Source organism: Cynocephalus volans, chromosome 1 (assembly GCF_027409185.1).
Source record: "Cynocephalus volans isolate mCynVol1 chromosome 1, mCynVol1.pri, whole genome shotgun sequence".
NCBI classification, from domain to species: domain Eukaryota; kingdom Metazoa; phylum Chordata; class Mammalia; order Dermoptera; family Cynocephalidae; genus Cynocephalus; species Cynocephalus volans.
The window spans coordinates 252556946-252581715 of record NC_084460.1 but is presented as its reverse complement, the minus strand read 5'-3'; the positions used below and the strand labels follow the sequence as shown (position 1 = coordinate 252581715).

General features: G+C 34.4%; 1 protein-coding gene across 1 annotated transcript in view; it reads left to right on the top strand.

The window, feature by feature from the left end:
• Nucleotides 1-24770, top strand: part of FSIP2 (fibrous sheath interacting protein 2) — a 94793-nt gene that overhangs the window by 29176 nt on the left and 40847 nt on the right. Inside the window, exons 14-15 of the mRNA XM_063085975.1 lie at nt 21073-21130; nt 23810-23843. Coding sequence (XP_062942045.1) covers nt 21073-21130; nt 23810-23843 — 92 coding nt within the window. The remainder of the gene's footprint in view (nt 1-21072; nt 21131-23809; nt 23844-24770) is intronic.

The window sequence follows — 24770 nt, the reverse complement described above, 5'->3', positions numbered from 1 at the left end:
TTGATTTCTCTTTCTGCTAGTTCATTATAGGAGAATATAAATGCAACTGATTTGGGGGCATTTATTTTGTATCCTGAAAGTTACTGAAATTATTAACCAGCTCTAAGAGTTTTTTGATAGAGTCTTTAGGTTTTTCTGCATATAGTATCATGTCATCTGCAAATAGGGACAGTTTGACTTTATCTTTTCCAATCTGGATTCCCTTTATTTCTTTTTTTTGCCTGATTGCTCTGGCTAGTAATCACCAATACTATGTTAAACAGAAGTGGTGAGAGTGAGTATCCTTGTCTTGTTCCTGTTTTTAAGGGAAAAGCCTTCAGTTTTTTTCCCACTAAGAATGATACTGGTAGTGGGCTTGTCATAGATGGCTTTTATTGTTAAGATAATTTCCTTCTATACCTAGAAGAGAGTATTTTTCCAATCTGGATTCCCTTTATTTCTTTTTCTTGCCTGATTGCTCTGGTTAGTAATCACCAATACTATGTTAAACAGAAGTGGTGAGAGTGAGTATCCTTGTCTTGTTCCTGTTTTTAAGGGAAAAGCCTTCAGTTTTTTTCCCACTAAGAGTGATACTGGCAGTGGGCTTGTCATAAATGGCTTTTATTGTTAAGATAATTTCCTTCTACACCTAGAAGAGAGTCTTTATTATGAAGGGATGTTGAATTTTGTCAAATGCTTTTTCAGCATCTATTGAGATAATCATATGGTTTTTGTCCTTTAATTTGTTAATACGATATATCACATTTATTGACTTTCATATGTTGAACCATCCTTCCATCCCTGGGATGAATCCCATTTGATCATGATGTGTAATTTTTTTAATGTATTGCTGTATTCTGATTGTTAATATTTTGTTGAGGATTTTTGCCTCTATGCTCAGCAAGGATATTGGCCTGTAATTTTCTTTTTTTTTGTTGTGTCTTTATCTGGTTTTGGTATCAGAGTTATGTTGGCCTCATAGAATGAGTATGGAAGAGTGGCTTCTGTTTCAATTTCTTGGAACAGTTTGAGGAGAATTAGTATTAATTCCTCTTTACAGGTTTGATAGAATTCTGCTGTAAAGCAATCCAGACCTCTGCTTTTCTTTGTTGGAGGTTTACTGATTACCACTTTGATCTTGTTGCTTGTTATTGGTCTGTTCAGGTTTTCTATCTCTTCTTAAGTCAGTCTGGGTAGTTTGTATGTGTCCAGAAATTTATCCTGATTTTCATATTTGTTGATACACTGTTGTTAAGTCTCTAATGATTCTTCATATTTCTGTGGTATCGGTTTTAATGTTTCTCTTTTCATTTCCGAATTTCGTTATTTGGGTCTTCTCCCTTCTTTTCTTTTCTGTTAATCTAGCTAATAGTTTGTCTATTTTATTTATCTTCTCAAAAAACCAACTTTTTGTTTTGTTGATCTTTCCTGTTGCTTTTTGGGTCTCTATTTCATTTAGTTCTGCTCTGATCTTAATTATTTCTTTCCATCTACCACCCTCAGGGTTGGATTGCTGTTGTTTTTCTAGTTCTTTTAGGTGTAGTGGTAGGTCATTTAAGTCTTTCCACTCTTTTGATATAAGCTTTTATTGCAATAAATTTCCCTCTTAGCACTGTTTTTGCAGTATCCCATGGGTTTTGGCATGATGTCTTTATTTTTATTATTTTCAAGAATTTTTTAGATTTCCTCTTAATATCTTCTTGGACCCACAGGTCATTCAGGAGCCTATTGTTTAGTTTCCATGTATTTTTATAGTTTCCAGAGTTTTGCTTGTTATTAATTTCCAGTTTTAGTCCATTGTGGTCTCAAAAGATACTTGGAATGATTTTAATTTTTTTAGATTTGCAAAGACTAGATTTGTGACCTAATATGTGGTCTATCCTGGAGAATGTTTCATGTGCTGATGAGAAGACAGTATATTCTTTAGTTGTTTGCTGAAATGTCCTGTATATATCTACCAGGTCCCATTGGCCTAAGGTGCAGTTTAAATCCTACATTTCTTTGTTGATTTGTTGCCTGGAAGATCTGTTCCATACTGAGAGTAGGGTGTTCAGGTCACCCACTATTAATATACCAGGGCCTATTTCTTTCTCTAGGTCTCAGAGTGATGGCTTTATATATCTGGGTGTGCCAGTATTTTGTGTATACATACTTAGGATTGTTATGTCTTCTAGCTTGATAGATCCTTTTATCATTACATAGTGGCCTACCTTGTCTCTTTTTATGTTTTTTTGTTTTAAAGTCTGTTTTATCTGATATAAGAATATCTACTCCTGCCCATTTTGGGTTTCCATTTGCATGGCATATCTTTTTCCATCCCTTCACTTTTAGTGTGTGTGTGTCTCTGTAGGTGAGATGGGTTTCTTGAAGACAGCATATACTTGGGTTAGCTTTTTAATCCAATCAGTCTGTGTCTTTTGAATGGGGAGTTTAATACATTCACATTTTGGGAAATTATTGACAGGTATTGTTTAATTCCTGTCATTTAATTGCTTTTTGTTTAGATGATTTAAATATCTTTTGATAATTACTTCCCCTTTTATTTCTCTTCTTCAATGTTAGCTGGAAATTTGAGGTGGCATGATTTAGCTTCTTTCTCTTTTTCTGTGGCATTTATGTTTTAACACTGAGTTTTACTCTTTCTTGTTTATTCATGATAGTGATTATCATTATTCATATTCTAGATGAAGGACTCCCTTGAGAATTTCTAGCAAGGCTGGTTGTGTACTGGTGAGCTCCCACAATTTTTGTTTGTCTGGGAAATATACTATTTCTCCCTCATTTCTGAAGGAGAGCCTTGCTGGGTAAAGAATTCTTGGCTGGCAATTGTTTTCTTTTATTATTTTGAATATATCATTTCACTTTCTTCTGGCCTGTACAGTTTCAGTTAAGAAGTCTGCTGTTAGTCTGATCAGGGTTCCCTTATAGATGACTTGGTGTTTTTTTCTTGCTGCTTTTAGAATTCCCTCTTTGTCTTTGAGCTTTGCAAATTTGACTATAATGTGCCTTGGAGAAGATCTTTTTGCATTGAATCTTTTTAGGGACCTTTGAACTTCCTGGATCTGAATGTCTGCATCTCTCCCTACACCTGGGACGTTTTCTATGATTATTTCCTTGAATAGGTTTTCAATACCTTTTCCTTTCTCCTTCCTTTCTGGAATACCCACAATTCAGATGTTAGAATGCTTGAGGTTGTCAGTTATCTCTCTTAGATTTTCCTCATTATTTTTAATTCATTTTTCTTTTTTTGTCACCTGAGTTATTTTGAAGAGACCATCTTCAAGATTTGAAATTCTTTCTTCTGCTTGCTGTAGTCTGCTGCTCAAGCTCTCTGTTTTGTTTTGTATTTTCATTCAGCAAATCTTTCATTTCTAGGAGTTCTGCTATATACTCTTTTTTTTTTTTTTTTTTTTTTTTTTTTTGGTCGTTTTTTTCGTGACCGGCACTCAGCCAGTGAGTGCACCGGTCATTCCTATATAGGATCCGAACCCGCGGCGGGAGCGTCGCCGCGCTCCCAGCGCAGCACTCTACCGAGTGCGCCACGGGCTCGGCCCTATATACTCTTTTTTAAGGTATCAATCTCTCTGTAAATTTCCTCCTTCATATTCTGGATATTTTTTCTTGTTTCATTGTGTTCTCTTATTGAGTCTTCTTTTATCTCTTTGAGTTTTCTTAAGATTATTGCTTGGAATTCCTTTTCAGATATTTCAAGGATTCCCTGTTCTCTGGGGTCTGGAATTTGAGCATTACTGTGTTCCTCTGGTGGTGTATATCTTTTTGTTTGTTTGTAGTTCTGGTATCTTTTTCATTGATGTTTGGTCATCTGGTAAGGCCTTGCTTCTTGTATTACTCTGGGGTTGGCTATGAGGATAAAGATTTCTTCTGTTTGTAGGCTCTACTGGTGATTCTTCTTATATCATTGTAGTCGAGTGAGCAGAGTGGCCCTGGCTGCTACTTTATTAGTGAACTGTTCTTGCAGTGGCAGTAGGTGTGGCTGTGGCTACATTACACAACCTTGGCTCCTGTTCTGGAGTCCATGGCTGTAGATTGAGCCCCCGGTACCACACGGGTCTTGGATCACCTCCATGCCTGCTGGACTTAGGCATGCTTCCCTCCAGGGCCTAAGAGTGAGCCCTCTTGCCACCTGGGTCTCAGCTCACCTCAGAGTCTGCTGTGGCTGTGGGTGCTTCCCTCCATGGCCTCTAAGACTGAGCCCTGGTGCCACACGGGTCTCAACTTACCTCAGCAGCTGCTGCAGCTATGGGCGCTTCTCTCCAGGTCGTCTTCTAAATTATGTCATATATGGGTTCAATTTAGTTCTCCTGCCTATGGATACACAGTTTTCACATTAATATTTATTGAAGAGACTATCTTTTCCCCATCATTTTCTTTTATTTTTTCTATTTTTATTTCATTTTTAATTGACAAATAGTAGCTGTATGTATTTATGGGTTATAATATTTTAATAGGTGTATACATTGTGGAATGATCACATGAGGTAATTAGCATATTCATCATCTCAAATATTTATCATTTTTTTGTGGTGAGAACATTTAAAAATTCTCTTTTGAAATACCCATTGTGTTTTTCTGGCACCCTTTTTGGAAATCACAGTTGACCACAGATGCATGTATTTATTTCTGGTTTCTGCATTCTATCTAATTGGTTTATATGTCTGTTTTTATGCCAGTACCATACTATTTTGATAATTGTATTTTGTAATACATTTGAAACCAGGGAGTGTGATGCCTCCAGCTTTGTTCTTCTTGCTCAAGATTGCTTTGGCTTTTCAGGTCTGTTGTAGTTCCAAATGATTTTTAGGATTTTAAAAATATTTCTATAAAGAATGCTACTGGGAATTTGATAGGGATTGCACTGGACTTGTAGATTTGTGGATTTTAACAGTATAATTCTTTCAGTTCATGAACATGAGATGTTTTTCCATTTATCCATGTCTTTTAAAAAATTTTTTATCAATGATTTATAATTTTTGGTGTACAACTCATTCACCTCTTTGGTTAAGTTTATTCATAAGTATCTTCTTTTTTTTGCTATGTGAATAGGATTGTTTTCTTAACTTCTTTTTTGGGTAATTTGTTTTGTATGTATAGAAACACTATTTTTGTATATTGTTTTTGTATTCTGCAACTGCGCTGAATTTGTTTACCCTAACAGTTTTCTTTCTCTCCCTCTCTTTTTTCTTTCTTTCTTTCTTTTTTTTTTTAGTTGGGTCTTCAGGATTTCTATGTATGTCATTTGCAAATAGAGATCACTTTAATTCCTTACACAAAATGGACCTAACAGAAATACACAGAACTTTCCATACAACAGTAGAAGAATACACATTCTTCTCAAGCATACATGGAAACTTCTCCAGGATAATCACATGCTAAGTCACAAAAAATGTTTAGCCAATTTAAGAAGAACAAAATCTTTTCAAGAGTCTTTTCCAATCAGGATGGAATGAAACTAGAAATTGGTAACAGCAAGAAAACCAGAAAATTCACGGATACTTGGAAATAAAACAACACACTGTTAAACAACCATTGGATGAAAGAGTATCAAAAGGGAGTTTTATTTTACTTTATCTATTTTATTCAAAGTATTTTAACATTTACATATTTGTGAGGTACAGTGTGTTGTTTCAATACATGCATATATTGTACAGTGATCCACTTAGGGTAGATAGAATACTTTTATACCCATTTGTCCACCACTTTTCCTCCTTCCCTCACCTCCCACCTCACCTCCTGGCCTCTGCTAACCATTATTCTACTCTCTACTTCTATTACTATTTTTAAAAAGAAATTCCACATTTGAATGACGTCATGTGGTGGTTGCCTTTTTCTGCTGGACTTACTTCACTTAATATTATGGTTTTCAGTTCCATCCATGTTGCTGCAAATGATAAGACATCATTTTTTTTTAATAGCTAAGTAGTATTCTATTGTGTATATATACCACAGTTTTTTATCCATTCATCCATTGATGGACATTTGGTTGATTCCATCTCTTGGGAATTTTAAATGTATATCTAAACAAACAAAATAAAAACACAACATACCAAAACCTATAGAATGCAGTAAAGGCAGTACGATGAAGGAAGTTTATGATGATAAATACTAAATATGAAAAAAGAAAGATCTCAGGCAACCTAACTTTATACCTCAAGGAACTAGAAAAAGAACAAACTAAGTCCAAAGTTATCAGAAGGAAGGAAATCATTAATATTAGGGAAGGAATAAATCAAATAGAGAATTAAAAAAATAGAAAAATCAACAAAATTCACACACACACAGGTACTTCAGAAGTTTGTGGAAAAATGGAATGAACTTTTGAAGACCCGTATATATGTGGGAATAGCCCTTATACATAAATGATAAATTATCACAAAATAAACACCAGTGAAACCACCATCCAAATATATACGCATCAAACTGACAACTAAATGATTAAATAAATATTTTAAATCTTTAAACTGTAAATAAAAATTACCTAACAAAGAAAACTACTAGCCCAGATAGCTTCACCAGTAAATACTACAAAATTTTTAAGAAAAAAATTGCCCCAATTTTCTTAACATATTAAGGAAGTTGTTTTAAATTCTTAACCTGCTAGGAGTTCCTATTATGAATGGATGTTGAATTTTGTTCAATTTTTTTGTTGTTGAATATTGTTTTTGCTTTGTATCTACTGAGATTATTGTATGATTTTTCTCCTTTATTCTGTTAATGAATTATATTGATTTTCTTGAATGCTACTTCAACATTTTATTACTGCAAATAATAATAATTTTGATCATTATGCATTATCCTTTTTCTATATAGCTGGATTAAATTTGCTGATGTTTTGTTTTATTTTTGCTTCTGTGGTCACGACAGTTATTGGCCTATAATTTTTCCTTCTTATAATGTGTTTTTTGACATCGCGGTTGTACTATCCTCATAAGTGTTTCATCCTTTACTTTCTTCTGAAAGAGTTAGGGAGGAGAAACATTTTTGCATATGAAATGACGAACTGTGAAAATGCTATTTGCCTTGAAATGTACTTTGTCATATATTAATATACCTGCTTGATCAATGTTTTTGTGGTATAGTATTTTTTATACATTTTCACACATTCTTATATTTTAGATGTTTTTGTAATTTGCGCACAGTTGGTTTTTATTTTTATCTAGTCTGTCAATGTTTTTATTTAAATGAAGCATTTAATGTGCTGAACTTTTAAAATTTTAGTAAGTTTTTATTAATGTGTAAGTTACAAACAGAAAAGTCCATTACAAATAATCACAAAATAAACACACCAGTGAAACTACCATACAAATCAAGAAATACAACATAAATAGCATCCCAGAAACCTCAGTCTGTCTCCCATCCCTTAATAATTAACCTCTCTAATCTACAAAAATACTATTATCTCTTAATCTAATTATATAGATGAGTTTTAGCTGTTTTAAAACTTTATGTAGGTGGTATTACATAGATATGAATTATTTAATTTTTTCTTATTAATGTCTTTGAAAAGTTTAGCCAAGTTGTTGCCTATAGCCCTACTTCATTCATGTCATTCTTGTATAGTATTTCATTGTACTAATCAATCATAATTTATTCTGAAGAACATTTAGTTATTTCTGGTCTTTGGACATTGCATAGGGATCTGCTTTGGGCATTTCTGCTCTTGTCTTTTTGACAGTGTACATGCATTTCCATTACGTATATTCCTAGTAGTGTAGTTGCTGAGTTATGTGGTATGTTTATGTCTGACTTTAGCAGAGAATGCCAAACAGTTTTCCAAAGTGAAGTGTATAAATTTGTACGTCCATCAACAGTATGTGAGAATTATTATGGCACCACATGCTCACCAACACTTGCTATTTTCTGTATTTTTAACTTTCATCATTCACATGAATGGTTCATGTTATATTATAGTGGTTTTAATGATTAATTACCTGATTAGTTACTAATAAAGTTGAGCATTTTTTATGTGTTTTTTGACTATTTATTATCCTGTTTCTTAAAGGGCCTGTTCCATTCTTTTCTCCATTTTAATTGGATTGTTTGCCTGTTTTATGGACTTGTATGAGTAATTTATATTATTCAGAAAAGAATCCCTTTTCTGCCCCTTGTACCCAGAGGGGAGCACCAGACTGCATGCCCTGACCTACACCGACGTGAGCCCAGCAGCAAAGCCATGTGGTTAGAGGTAGCCCCTCCCCACTCCTTGGACCCAGAGGGGAGCACCAGCCCACAGGGTCTGACCCACCGAGGTGAGTCCAGCAGAATCATGCAGCACTAAGGGCTCATTCTAAGACCACAGATTCTGGAACAGGAGCCATGGTGGTTTAACATAACCACCACCACACCTACTGTCAAGCAAAGACAGTTCATCACCACAGTAGCAACCAGGGCCACTCTACAGCCAACCTCAGTGTCATAGAAGAAGCAAACCCTTTACCGAATGACCAAACATCAATGAAAAAATATTAGAAGTACAACCAAACAAAAGATGATGCCACCAAAAGAATATAGTAGTGCTCTAAAGTCAGACTCCACAGAACAGGGAATCCTTGAAATATCTGAAAGAGAATTTTGAGCAATGATCTTGAGAAAACTTGAAGAAATAAATGACTCAATCAGAGAACACAAACAAGAAAAAATATCCAGAATATGAAGGAGGAAATCTACAAAGATTAATACCTTTAAAAAGAGTGCAGCAGAACTTCTAGAAGTGAAAGATTGACTCAGTGAAATAAAAATCATAACTGAGAGTTTGAGCAGCAGGGTAGAGCAAGCAGAAGAAAGAATTCAGATCTTGAAAATGGTCTTTTGGAAATAACTCCAGCAGAACAAAAAAAAAAAAAAAGGAAAAAAGAATTAAAAGTAATGAGGAAAATCTAAGAGAGATAGCAGACAATCTCAAGTGCTCTAACATCCAAATCATGGGTATTCCTGAGGGGAGGAGAAAAGAAAAGGTGTTGAAAACCTACTCAAGGAAATAGTAACAGAAAACTTCCCAGGTGTAGGGAGAGATACAGATCTTCAGATCCAGGAATCTCAAAGGTCCCCAAACAGATTCAATACAAAAAAAATCCTCTCCAAGACACATTGTAATTAAATTTGCAAAGCTCAAATACAAAGAGAATTCTCCCAGCAGCAAGAGAAAAGCAGCAGGTAGCTTAATAGGGGAACCCCCATCAAACTAACAGCAGACTTCTCAACTGAAACCCTACAGGCCAAAAGAAAGTGGAATGATGTATTCAAAACACTAAAAGAAAAAAATTGCCAGCCAAGAATTCTTTACCCAGCAAGGCTCTCCTTCAGAAATGAGGGAGAAATAGTGTATTTCCCAGATAAACAAAAGTTGTGGGAGTTCACCACCACACAACCAGCTCTGAAAGAAATTCTCAAGGGAATCATTCATTTGGAATCTGAATAATGGTGACCATTATCACAAATACACAAGAAAGAGCAAAACCCACCAATAATACAAAAATGCCAGCAAGAAAAAGAAACTAAGTCATCCCACCTTAAATTCCCAATTAACATTGGAGAAGAGAAATAAAAGGGGAAATAATGATCAAAAGATAATTAAACCATCTAAACAAGAAGCAATTAAATGACAGGAATTAAGCAACACTTGTCAATAACTACCCTAAATGTGAATGGACTAAATTCCCCATTCAAAAGACACAGACTGATTGGATTAAAAAGCTAACCCAAGTATATGCTGTCTTTAAGAGACCCATCTCACCTGTAGAGACATATATAGACTAAAAGTGAAGGGATGGAAAAAGATATACCAGGCAAATGGAAACCAAAAATGGGCAGGAGTAGCTATTCTTAGATTGGACAAAATAGACTTTAAACAGAAAACATAAAGAGGGACAAAGAAGGCCACTATATAATGATAAAGGGATCTATCCAGCTAGAAGACATAACAATCATAAACATGTATGCACCCAATTCGGGAGCACCCAGATATGTAACGCAAACACTCTTAGACCTAAAGAAAGAAATAGGACATAATACATTAGTAGTGGGTGATCTGAACACCCCTCTCAGTATGGGACAGATCCTCCAGGCAACAAGTCAACAAAGAGACACAGGATTTAATCTACACCTTAGACCAACTGGACTTTTCAGATACATGCAGATAATTTACCCAACAACTAAAGAATACACTTTCTTTTCATCAGCTCATGGTACATTCTCTAGGATAGACCACATATTAGGTTACAAATCTATTCTCAGCTAATTGGAAAACAATTGAAATCATTCCAACCATCTTTTCAGACCGCATTGGACTAAAATTGGAAATAAACAATAAGAAAAACTCTGGAAGCTAACAAACACTTGGAAACTAAATAATAGGCTCCTGAATGACTTATGGGTCAAAGAAGAAATTAAACAGAAAAAATTTCTAGAAACTAATGAAAATAAAGATACATTATACCAAAACCTGTGGAATACTGCAAAAGCAGCACTAAGAGGGAAATTTATTGCAATAAATGCTTATATCAAAAGAGTGGAAAGACTTCAAATAAATGACCTAAAGCTATGCCTCAAAGAACTTGAAAAACAACAACAATCCTTAAAGGTAGTAGACAGAAAGAAATAATTTAGATCAGAGCAGAACTAAATGAAATAGAGATCTAAAAAACTATAGAAAAGATCAACAAGACGAAAAGTTGGTTTTCTGAGAAGATAAATAAAAGAGACAAACCATTAGCTAGGTTGACAAAAAAAAAAGGAGATGACCTGAATAACAAAAATCAGAAATGAAAGGGGAGACACTACAACCAATATCACAGAAATACAGAGAGTCATTAGAGACTATTATAAACAACTGTATGACAACAAATATGAAAATCTGGAAGATAATGGATAAGTTTCTAGACACATACAAACTACCAAGACTGAACCAAGAAGAAATAGAAAACCTGAACAGACGAATAACAAGCAAGGAGATTGAAGTGGTAATTAGCAATCTTTCAACAAAGAAAAGTCCAGGTCTGGAAAGTTTCACAGCTGAATTCCAAAATAAACTTTTTTTTTTTGTTTAATGCGACCGGTAAGGGGATCACAACCCTTGGCTTGGTGTCCTCCGCACCACGCTCAGCCAGTGAGCGCACTGGCCAACCCTATATAGGATCCGAAGCCGTGGGGGGAGCGCTGCACTCTCCCGAGTGAGCCACAGGGCCGGCCCCCATCAAACTTTTAAAGAGGAGTTAATACGAATTCTCCTCAAACTATTCTAAACAATTGAAACAGACTCTCCTCTCCCAAACTCATTCTATGAGGCCAACATAACTTTGATACCAAGACAAGATAAAGACACAACAAAAAAAGAAAATTACAGGCCAATATCCCTGATGAACCTAGATGCTAAAATCCTCAACAAAATATTAACAATCAGAATACAGCAACATATTTAAAAAATTATACACTATGATCAAGTGGGATTCATCCCAGGGGTGCAAAGATGGCTCAACATATGAAAGTCAATAAATGTGATACATCACATCAACAAACTCAAGGACAAAGAGCATATGATAATCTCAATAAATGCTGAAAAAGCATGACAGAATTCAACATCTCTTCATGATAAAGACTCAAAAAATTAAATATAGAAGGAAAATATCTCAACATAATAAAAGCCATTTATGACAAGCCCACTGCTAGTATCATTCTGAATGGGGAAAAACTGAGAGTCTTTCCCTTAAGAACAGGAACAAGACAAGGATGCCCACCCTCACTACTTCTATTCATTATGGAGGTCCTAGCCAGTGCAATCAGGCAAGAGAAAGAAATAAAGGGAATCCAGATAGAAAAAGATGGAGTCAAACTTTCTCTATTTGCAGATGATTTAATACTATATATAGAAAAACCTAAAGACTCTAGCAAAAAACTCCTAGAGCTGGTTAGTAACTTCAGTAACATTGCAAGATACAAAATAACTGCCCCCAAATCAGTAGCATTTATATACTCAAATAATGAGTTCACAAAAAGAGAAATAAAGAAAGTAAGCCCATTTACAATTGTCATGAAAAATATGATACCTAGGGATAAATTTAATGAAGGAGGTGAAAGACCTCTACAATGAGAACTACAAACCACTTCTGAAGGAAATTAAAGAAGACACAAAAAGATGGAAAGATATTCCATGCTCTTGGATTGGAAGAATTAACATTGTGAAAATGTCTATACTACCCTAAGTGATCTACAGATTCAATGCAATCCCCAACAAAATACCAATGACATTCTTCACAGAAATGGAAAAAACAATCATACCTTTCATATGATAAACAAAAGACCCGCAATAGCCAAAGCAATCCTAAACAAAAAAAAATTAAGCCAGAGGCATAACACTGCATGACTTCAAATTATACTACAAAGCTATTTTAACCAAAACATCATGGTACTGGTATAAAAATAGACATTCAGACCAGTGGAGTAGAACTGAGAACCCATAAATCACCACTCAGGCTTATAGCCATCTGATATTGGACAAAAGCAACAAAAATCTACATTGGGGAAAAGACTGCCTCTTCAACAAGTGGTGCTGGGAAAACTCAATATCCATATGCAGAAGAATGAAACTAGATATGCATCTCTCACCATACACTAAAATCAACTCCAAATGGATTAAAGACTTAAGTATAAGATCTGAAACTGTAAAACTGCTAAGGAAAAATGTAGGTGAAACACTTCAACAACTAGATCTGGGTACAGGCTTTATGAGCTTGAGCCTGAAAGCACAAGCAGCAAAAGTAAAAATAAACAAATGGGACTATATCAAACTAAAAAGCTTCTGCCTTCCTTTGAGTAAAGGAAACAATCAACAGAGTGAAAACAACAACCTACAGAGTGGGAGAAAATTTTTGCTAATTATGCACCGACAAGGGATTAATATCCAGAATGTACATAGAACTCAAGCAATTATACAGTAAAAAACCCAAATAACCCAATTTAGAAAAGGGCAAAGGATCTGAATAGATATTTTTTAAAGGAAGACATGCAAATGGCCAACAGATACATGAAAAAATGCTCGACATCACTAGTCATCAGGGAAATGCAAATTAAAACCACATTGAGATATCACCTCACCCCAGTTAGACTTGCTATAATCAGAAAGATGGCGAATAACAAATGCTGACAAGGATGTGGAGAGAAAGGAATGCTCCTCTACTGTTGGTGGGACTGTAAATTAGTACAACCACTATGGAAAACAATATGGAGGTTTCTCAAACAACTACAGATAGATCTTCCATATGATCCAGCAGTCCCTCTTCTGGGTATATACCCAGAGGAATGGAAATCACATCAAAGGGACACCTGCACTCCCATGTTCGTTGCGGCTCTATTTACAATAGCCCAGACATGGAACCAACCTAAATGTCTATCGATGGATGTTTGGATAAGGAAATTGTGGTATATATACACCCTGGAATACTACTAACCCATAAAAAAGAATGAAATAGTCCCATCTGCAACAACATGCATGAACCTGGAGGAATTTATGTTGAGTGAAATAAGCAAAGCACAGAGGGATAAATACCGCATGTGCTCACTCATATGTGGGAGCTAAGAGAGAAAGAAGGAAAGAAAGAAAGACCACAGTAGTGTGTTGGTCTTACAGAGGGAAAGAACATTCCTAGGGCTACAAAGTGGAGTGGGGGTCAAATCGTAAGTTGGAGGGAGGTTGGGGGATAATTGGGTGGGGCACACAGGATACAAAAGTAATTTCTGGTAATGGGTATCCTGCCAGTATGAATCCGGCCATCACATCATGGACACGAGGAGTGACAATTAGCTTTGTAGCTCATGAATATTCATAAATAAATAAATAAATAAATAAATAAATAAATAAAACAATCCCTTTTCTACTGCATGCATGGAAAATATCTTCATCCATTCTGTAACTTGCCTTTAATGGCATATTTTTATAAATAGAAGTACATCTTTTTGATTTAGTCCAATATTTAAATCTTTTAAATCTCAGTGGTAGAACAGATAAGTAAATGAGAAAAAGAAATTATATCGTATCACTACAAAAAACTCGAAAACAACAAAAACGAACAATAAAAGAGAAAGAAAGTAGCAAAAGATACCTAAAACAGTAAAAGAAGTAACAGAATGTCAGGAGTAAGGCAATAGCTTTCAATAACAACCTTGAATGTAAATGGATTAAATTCCCCATTTAAAAGAAATAGACTGGCTGAATGGATTAAAAAACAACACCAAACTTATATACTGCTTATAAGAAACTCACTTCACCTATGCAGAAACACATAGACTGATGGTGAAGGGATAGAAAAAGATATTCCGTGCAAACAGAAACCAAAAACAAGCAGGGGTAGTTATATTGCATAAAATATACTTTAAACCAAAAATTATAAAAAGAGACAAAGGACATTATGTAATGATAAAGGGATCAATTTAGCAAGAGGATATAACCATTGTAAATACATATGCATTCAACTTCTAGAAGAGATATCCACATCCCTATGTTTATTACAACACTATTCACGATAGCCAAGATATGGAATCAACCTAGTTGTCCATCAACAGATGAATAGATGCAGAAAGTGTGGTATATATATATACACAAGGAATATTTGCCAGCCACAAAAAAGAATAAAATCCTGTCCTTTGCCTCAACCTGAATGAACCTGGAAGACATTATGTTAAGTGAAATAAGTCAGACACAGAAAAATAAATACTGCGTATTCTCATTCATAGGCAGGAGCTTAAAAAAAAAATAGTGGAACTTTTAGAAATAGAACTGTGGTTACTAGAGTCTGGAAAGAGGAGGAGAGAAGGGGATAGTGAGGAATTGGTTAATGGACACAAAATTACAGCTAGAAAAAAAATAAGTTCTAGTTATATACAGTAATGTTATGCATCTATAAGTAAGAATATTTTATTGTATGTCCTCAAATGTCTAGAAGAGAGGAGCTCAAATGTTCTCATCACAAAGAAACAGTAATTTTTTGCAATGGTGAATTTGCTAACTGCCCTGATCCTATCATCACACATTGTATATGTATATTGAAATATAACTCTGTACCCCATAAATATGTGCAATCAATGTTTGAATTAAAAAAATAAGTAAATTTCTTTAAAAAATTTTTGCCTACCTAAAGATATAAAGCTACTCTATGTTACTTTCGACAAGCTTTATTATTTCCTTTCACATTTATATTTGCAAATAAACCAGAATTTGTTTTTGTGAATGGTGTGAGGTATAGTATAAAGTTAGAGTATATTTAGTTAAATATATTTAAAGTATATTTAATATAATTATCAATTTTGTTTCATTTAGGTCTACCATATTGTTATGTGTTTCTATTTGTGTTATATGTTGTTCTCCTCCTTTTTCTCATTTCTATTAGATTGAATATGCTTTGGCATTCCATATTATTTCCTCTGGTGGTTTACTGGATAAAATACTATTTTTGTTGTTTTTGTTTTTGTCTTTAGCAGTTTGTCTAGGGCTTAACATATTTTTTTTTATAACTGGTCACACTTTATCTACAAATATTACACAACTTCACATATAGCAAAAGAATCTGACACCAGTCTGCTGTTACTACAATTATCTATAACTTTGTTACTATCATCATATGTTTTATCTTACATGTTTTACCAGTGAACATATTATTATAAATTTTGCTTTGAACAGTGAAGTACCTTTTAAACAAATTTAAAAAATATTTTTAAAGAGTTTTTTATGTTTATCTGCATTTGTCATTTCTGTCACTCTTTATTCCTTGTGTAGATCTGAGACTCCAAGAACTTCCTTTAGCATTTCTTGGAGTGCATGTCCACTGGTGTTATATTTTTTTTAACTTTAGTTTGCCTGAGAATGCCATTTACTTTCTTTTTTTAAATTTTACATCTCTGGGTATGAATTCTAAGGTGATAGTTTTGTTTGTTGTCTATTTTGCTTTTCTTTTAGTATTTTAAAGAGGCCATTCCATTGTTCTCTAGCTCACACTATTTTTTAACAAGTCTGTGATATTTCTTATCTTTGTTCTCTTCTATGTAATGTGTCTTTTTCTCCCCTCTGGCTGCTAATATTTTTTCTTTATATATTTTTTTTTATCAGCAGTTTGATTATGATGTGACTTAATGTGAGTTTCTTTTTGTTATACTGCTTGGAGTTAAGTTTTTGGATCTCTGTGTTTAAAGATTTAGCCAAATGTGGGAAACTTTGGGCTATTATTTTCTAATATGTTTCTGCCCCCTCTTCTTCTGGGACCCCAATTTAAACATATGTTAGTTCACTTGATATTTCCCCACAGGTCACTGAGCCTCTCCTCATTTTTAAAGCTTTTAAAAATAAATATACTTAAGTTTGAATAGTTTGTAGGCCATATCTTTGATATCATTTTATTTGTCTGTAGTGTCAAATCTGCTGTTAATCATACCAATGAATTTTCTCATTTCAGATATTGTGTGTTTTTTACAATTTCTTTGTTTCTTTTTTATGTACTTTATTTCTCTCATTGTTCATATTTTCCTTTAAATCTTTGAACATATTTATGATAAATGTTTTCAAAGTCTTTTCTACTAATTCCCTCATCTCTGCTATTCATGGATCTGTTTCTGTTGACTAATTTTTTTTACTGGTTATAAGTAACATTTTCTTGTTTCCTTACATGTCTAGTATATTTTATTCATATTGGACATTTTTATTACTTTGTTGTTGAGTTTCTGGTTTTGGCTGCTTTCAAAGATTGGAAAATTTTGTTTTCATGTTTATGAATTATGATTTATTCGAGGCTTGTGTTTAAACTTTTATAAACAGGATTTTTAAGTACTGAAAGAGCTAAATCATATGTATTATTCTTTTAATATGAGGGTACTTCAAAAAGCTTATGGAAAGATTTGTATTATCTTTTAATCTTATTTTTTCCACAAACTTTTTGAAGTACCCTCGTACATGCCCTGGATGTATAATGTCAATTTTACTTTAGGGCTCCTTCAACCCTCTGAATAAAAGGGGAATTTTCTGGGATATCTATAACATGTACCAGATATTTATCAAAGTCATTCTCCAGCAGCCTTTTTTCCCCCCTCACCAGCAGTTGTCATTTGCCTGGAATATCACACTAGAATGTGCAACTTAATATACAACTAATCATGAGGCTGGCCAGTTAGCTCAGTTGTTAGAGTGTGATGTTATAACACTAAGGTCAAAGGTTTGGTTCCCATATAGGCCAGCTGCTCCCCCTGCCAAAAAAAAAAAAAAAAGACTCAGGAGGATGCCTTTTTAGGCACATGGACCTCTTCCTGTATGTACATAGTACCAAATATGTCTTGATATTTTAATATATTTTATGGACATTCCAAAAAATGGCTATTGTCTATTTGAGGGTTGTAAGATTCTAATTCATGTATTAGCCAGACACAGGACTCTGTTGCAGCTATTCAACTCTGTCATAGGGAAATCAGCCATAGACAATACATAATAAGTGGGCATGGCTATGAATCTTCCATCAGTTTTGCTTCTGAGAATATGGAGTGTAGTCCTCAGCCTACGACTGCTAATTTCCCTTTAATTGAGTACTTAATTTTCTGTATCTGCTCAGGCTTTTTGTATAACTTCAGTTGTTCGGTCCAAGCTCTTAGGTGTCTGTATTAGCAGAAAACCAGCAAGTGGAACAAAATACAGTCGTTTCTGCTTTATGGAGACAGGATTAATAGACTAGTAAATATCAGGCCCTCTGGTGAGAAAAAAGAGAGTCTCTCTGTTCCTAACCTTATCTAGGTGTAATTTGCAGCCCTTTCTTATTATTTTCAAGGACTAGTGCAACAGAGTCTACCAATGGAGCTCCCCTTCAGGTCCTCTCAATATAAAATTGTATCAGCTCCCTGCCTTTCTTGTCTTCTCCCCAACATGGATAACTGTTTGCCCCACTACTACTCAATGAGTAGTCTGTCCTCCCTCACTGATCTGGAATGCTACCTCTGTAATATATTTAGATATCATAGTCTTAGTCTGTTTTCTGCTGCTATAACAGAATACCACAGACTGAGGAATTTATAAAGAAAAGACATTGATTTGGCTCAGGATTCTAGGTTCAAGAGCATGACAACAGCACCTGGCAAGGGCCATTCCATGGTAGAAGGCATCACAAAGCAAGGAAGTGTGTGAGAAAGAGACCAAGAGCACACCAGACAGAGAGAAAAAGGGCACGAACTCCCTCAATAACTAATCTACTCCCACAATAATGGCATTAATCCGTTTTAAGTCTCTTCCTCTTAATACTGTTATAATGGCAATCAAATTTCAGCATGAGTTTTGGATGGGACATTCAAACCATAGCACCATATATGAGTAGGTCTGTTTCCAATTTCTCTACTCTTTTCCAAATGGCCAGTTGCCACTGCACCAGTTTCACACTATTAATTATTTATTATGATGTCTTGACACCAAGAAGAGAAAGACAAGTAAGTTCCAGGGGATAGTTATTTTTTCTTATCACTTTGAAAGTATTGTTCTATTTAATGGTCCTATTGTTTATTTTACTTATTATTACTGTTTAAATGATTCCTCACCCTGACTCTGCTACCATGGTTACCTCTTTCTTGTCCTTTTCCTACAGTTCCTTTATTAACTCTCATTCTTTTTCCTAACATATAAATTTTGAAGTTGTCCTCTTAATCATACACATGGGCATGTATACAACACGTGCGCACACACACACACACACACACACACACACACACACACACACACACACACACACACACACACACACCAACAATGCTAAGATTTGATTGGCATTGCACTGAAACTATATCTCAATTTGGGAAGAATAGGTATCTTTACAATATTGATTCTCCGTACCAATGAACATGGTCTATCACTTCATTTTTTAAAAAAATATTTCTTTACTTTGTTTATTAATTTTCTCCACAAATATTTTACTTGGTTAGATTTATTTCTAGATACTTAACACTTCTGTGCTATCAGAAATGATATATTCTTTAACTGGTTGGTGCTAGCACATAGAAAAGTGACTGATGTTCATATGATGATTTTGTATCCAGTAACCTTGCCAAATTTTGTAATTAATTCTTCTTACTTCTCTGTTGATTATTTTGGTTTCTTAAAAATATAATCACATCTGCAAATAATGAAACTTTAATTACTTCCTTTGCAATTCTTGTATTTGCAATCTTTTCTTGCACTCTTCCCTTTCCTATGACCTTCAGTGCAATGATGAATAAAGTAGTAAAAGAGGGCTCCTTGTCTTCTTTCCAATTTTCAAGAAAACATTTATTTTAATAATTCACCATTAAACATGATGTCTACTGTAATATTTTAGTAGATAACAATGCAGGTTAAGAAAGTATTCTCCTGTTTCTAATTTGCTAGGATTTTTAAAATCATCTGTGAATATTGACTTTTTCAAAAATGTGTTTTGTGCATCTGTTGAGAGTATCATTTTTCACTGTCAAAACAATCATGCATTTCTTTATTAAATCCATGTTATTTATCATGTATTATTTTCCTTATACATGTGTATATTAAGTTTACTAGTAATTTGTTGAAGGTTTTAGCATCTAGGTTCTTGAGAGAAGCTAGGCTGTTTTTTTCTTTGTTATAGTATGGTTTTTGTATCAAGATTACACTAGCTTTATGAGTTAGTTATGTTGCTTCTTTTTATTATTTTCAGAAAATTTTTAAAGTTGGAATTATATGTTCCTTGGATGTTTGGTAGAAGTCACTGGTAAAATATATAACCTCATCTTCATCCTCTTTCTTAGTGAGAAAAAACTTAGATTATACATTTACTTTAGCAATTCAGAGCTATTCATGCTTTTTATTTCTTTTCAAGTCTTTCTAGCAAGTTACATTTTTCTTGGAAATGAATTCAATTCATCTAAATTTTTTAACTTATTGGCCTACAGTGATCATATATCCTATCCTTATAGGTCAGATTATTGAAAGACAGCATAGCATAATGTTCTATACGGAATTCTAGGCAAAGTTTTTAAAAGATTTCTCCAGCATATTGCTGGAAGCCACAGAAGAGTGTTTCTTTGTTTTTAAAATAGTGTTGTCTTCACACTTAATTTCGCAGGTCTGTGCACTCTTAATCTCAATTACTTCTTTCAAACTGAACACACAAAAACATACCTACAAACTCTAAAAAGATTCACAGGATTTAAGGTATTTTATATGGTACCTATTGGTTACTAGTTTTTTGGTAGAAAGAAGAAAAACAATTAAATTTGACTTTAGATTGGCTCCAATTACTAGCACTACTTTCTGTGACCAGAGTGATCTATTTGTCTAAGATTTTCATTCGTGTAATTTTACAATTGATATATACCAATCCAGTATACCAGTAGAGATGTTATGCATAAAGACTTCTTATGTCACCTAGATCCAGAATATTTACTAAAATAAGCAATGGAATCTTACTTTATTACACAAAAAGCAAATTAGATAGTATTTGTGTGGGAAAGGGTAAGTGGCTGACAGGTCAATGAATAAATGTTAAGGAGACACTTGAGTCAAATAATGTATTCAACAAATAACCAAGAACTGAGGACGTAGTGGTGAAATCATATCATAGTCAGGGATACACAAGAGAAAACATATAAATCCAATATAACATAATAAGTTTTATAGTATGAGCATGTTTAGAGTGTTCTGGGAGCACCAGGGAAGGATGTTTATTTAAGTAGGTTTCAAAGAGTTAACACAAGTGAGACCTAAAAGATAAGTTAAAAGAGGGCACGGGGTGCTTTAGACAAAGGAAATGGCAAAAACAACAGCCCAGAGGCATGGAAATCATGATCCATTTGGTAACTTCAAATTAGAATAACTCTGGACGATGGAATGCATATGAAAGACTAGCCAGAGAAGACATAGTGAGGTAGACAAAGATTTCAGATCATACGATATGTTTTATGCCTTGCTAAGGACTTTGGACTTCACTGTGGAGAGTCTCTGAAAACTTGTAAGCAAGGCAGTGACAGCAGAGAATAAAGACCTAATGGAGGATGTTATTATCATTTAGCAAGCTGCTGAGGATATATACAAACTATAGTTTTCTTTTTTGGTAAATAGGACCACAGACTCATGATGCAGCCCAGGGTATTTTTTCTTCTCCTGTTAACTCAAATATGTAAGTATCTAAGAAAATAAGCAATCAAATTAATATTTTCATAATTACATAAGAGTGCTGTTCACAAGCAAATGATTACACGGAACCCTTCATTCTCGTAGTTCTACTTGGATTTAGTGAAACCATCTTTTGCAAATTTTAAGTACTGAGCATAAATTGCAGACAAAGTGAATGTCTTCCTCTTTCTCTATCTCCTTATCCCCGCTGCAGTTCTATACCCCCTGATATTCAGGGTCTTCATGACACTTTTCAGGTCATCCCCACTATGACCTCTCCTCTTCAGGTAGCTTTCCACCATCTGCACTATCCCTTTGCCTTTTCCCCCTTTGAAACATTTGTCATTTTGTATGCCTTTTGAGGTTATTGGCTAACAAAGATTAATAAAATAGTTTACTATTCAGTATTAATGATTTAATCAGTTATTCCCCTCCTAAAGGGTATTTGCAGTGTAATTCAAAGTAATAATCTGTAATGATGGACACTGCAGGGCCTTGGAAAAGATATTTTTTTAAGCCTGGGAGCTTTTTAGTTCTCAAATAGGTGACTACCTATTCTGTTGATGTTTATATCTGTTTTTCTCAACTCGAGAAGAGAGAGAAAGACTGGTTTTTTAGACCCAGTGCCATCATTTTTTCTAAAAAAAAAAGTTAATGAGTAAATATATATTATTTTGAGGGAAGGTGTAAGGAATAACAGAGTAAAAAAGGCAGTAAGTTTGCTTCCCTGAAGACTGGTTAGAAACTTGTAGTTTATTTATTGGGTGACAGTCTGATGGTTTGGAAGGGGGCAGTTATGGTCAAATTGGCATACATAATGAATAACTGACAGCAGTATATAGGAAAAAATGAGAGTGAGAAACTGGAAACCAGTTCTAGAAATCCATTAATGACCTGCACAAAGGCTTCATTTGGGATTAGAGAGAAATAGGCACAGATTCAAAAGATTTTAAATGGGAATTTGTTTATTAAGTGGTTATTGAGGATCCATTACATTCAAAGTATAATGCTGGATGTTAGGCACATACCAAGATGAACAAAATTGTGCCATTGCAATTGCAAGGAATTGTTTTTCAAGAATATCAAGGAGATGGAGAAAGAGGATGAAACAGGACAGGTTAGGACACCAAACAACTAACCATTCTTATTCATTCACTGTTTTTCTTGAGTAAATACTAGAATGCTGCAGGCCTCTGGTTAATTTCCAGAGTTCTGAAAACTGTGGTTCTGACAATTTTTGCCAGTTTACCCATTGCTTTTATGGAAGAGTAAATTTTTGGAGGTTCTTACTCTGATATTTTTGCTTATACCATGCTTTATTACTATTGTTTTTTAGAAGTCATCAATGAAGCTTTTTCAGTTATTTCATTAATTGTATTTGTAAGTCTTTGCTCTTTGTTTCTGATCTATGTGCATGCTTTTGGAGCAGAAGGACTGTTGGGAACAGGTATCAGTGAATACATAGGACTCCTTGAGTTCCATTTTGTGCCTGTATTATATTGTAGAGAGAACAGAAAAATGAATGTGGGAGCATTAGTTTGCAGAATATCTAAAAGAAGGAAACAGGAAATTTGGGTTGAATTAAGAAACCAGGTCGTAGAAAAATAAATGAGGATGGATAAATAGAGAACATGCTGCTGAACATGACATAATCAGTTTTCATGATTCTGTTTCCATATTGCAAAAAGTTACTAGTCTAAGGGTAGACTATTGCTGCCAAGCCCAACTTCTGAGCTGAAACCAGTGAAGTTTTCTTTTCTGCCAAGATTTAGGATATAATTTTCAGTCTGTCTGTTTCTCAAAATTGAATTTTAGACTTTGGGAAAAAGGTAAATTTGATAAGGTAGAGTACAAGCCTAGTAGAAACAATGAAAAATATGTGCCAGTATTCCTTTAAGAAAGTAGGAAGAAGACAAGCAAAGTGCCCAAATTGGCAAAAATATATGAAAACAAATCAGAATATCTGTTTAGATCTTGTTTTAATAAATATTTATTTTGTTTTTCTATCATTTTTCATGCTGAGTTGTTCTTTTATTTGTTACAATTTAGAAAACTATGTTTTTTACTTATTAGTATGAATTACCTAATTAGATAATTATTACATACACAGAATAGAGATATATATCTAAATTGCAATTGAATATAACTAGAAACCTATGCTTTAAACCTATAGTTATCGTGTAATTATTCACATATTCCCTTCCTACCATGAGATATGGGGAAGGGATAGTGGAACTATGAGATTTGAAAGCATAAGTAAAGCATTATCAACAGACTCTGGTCAGGTGACTTGCTACTCCATCATGCCTTTTAAGCAGACAGAAGGTACTAACCTACCTCCTTTCTGCCAATTCCATGTCCTTTCCCAGAGAACTGTGAAGCAGGCATGGCTAAGGTATGTCAAAAGTACGACTATCAGATAGGTAATATATTTTTGCAGCAGCAATAATTCTACTCACCTGAGTAATAAAGCATATTTCTGAATCCAGGGGCCAATTCCTACCTAAGAAGGAAGTGAAATAGGGGAGTTGGACAAAAAGTAGAGTTAATTCTAGCTTTTGAAATTCTGTAGAAAAACTTTGATATAAAGAAAATGATTCAATAATTAGAAATTTTGGGAAAAGTTTCATAAATTCTTGACTCTAAGTGATAACTAAATGATCAACATTTCTTGCCTTTACAGACAACAGAACCTAGGAAATTGCTTGCAAGAAAAAGTATGTATTGCAAAATGTACTGATAAAGCAGCATGTTAGTGATACTTTCTAATGTGTCATAAAAATTGCGAACAAGAGAACTAGGAAATCATCTGTTGGTATTTTTGTCTCCCTCTTTCCTTTTTTTCTTCTTTAAAGTTTGTTTTCAGTTAATTTTTAGATTTTGTTGTGGTCCTAATTTGTTATCAAAAGGTAATGTTGGCCCTTCCAGAAGGGATCTCATGGGTATAGAATGGGGGAGCATTAAGTGACCTAGCCATCACAGGTAGAGCATCAAATACCACAAACCCATTCTCTCATGGGAAGCCATTAATCAATGTGGCTTTGCAGATCTTGCTGGTGAACTCAGTAGGAGGTGAACCGGGATACCTAGAACTGTCTCTAGCTTTTTTTGTGGGAAGGGACTGGTCACTTATGAGCTGAGGCTTGGAACAGGCAAAGATAGGACAGTATATTTTTATAAGGCCAAGCTCGGGATCTTGACAGACAGTCAGGAAAGAAAAAGAGGTTGGGTAAAAACACATACTTTGTATGTTGTGGATATTAATCCTTTGTCGATGCATAGTTAGCAAAAATTTTCTCCCACTCTGTAGGTTGTCATTTTACTTTGTTGATTGTTTTCTTTCCTGTGCAGAAGTTTTTTAGTTTGATATAGTCCCATTTGTTTATTTTTTCTTTTGCTGCTTGTGCTTTCAGGCTCATATTCATAAAGTCTGTGCCCACACCTATGGGCATAAAGTCTGTGCCTATTCCTGAAGTGTTTCATCTATATTTTCCTTTAGTAATTTTACAGTTTCAGGTCTTATACTTAAGTCTTTAATCTATTTTGAGTTGATTTTAGTATATGGTGAGAGGCACATATCTAGGAGTGGGGGGAGCGGTGGAGGGAGGTTGAGGATAACTGGGTGGGGGACATGGGGTACAAAC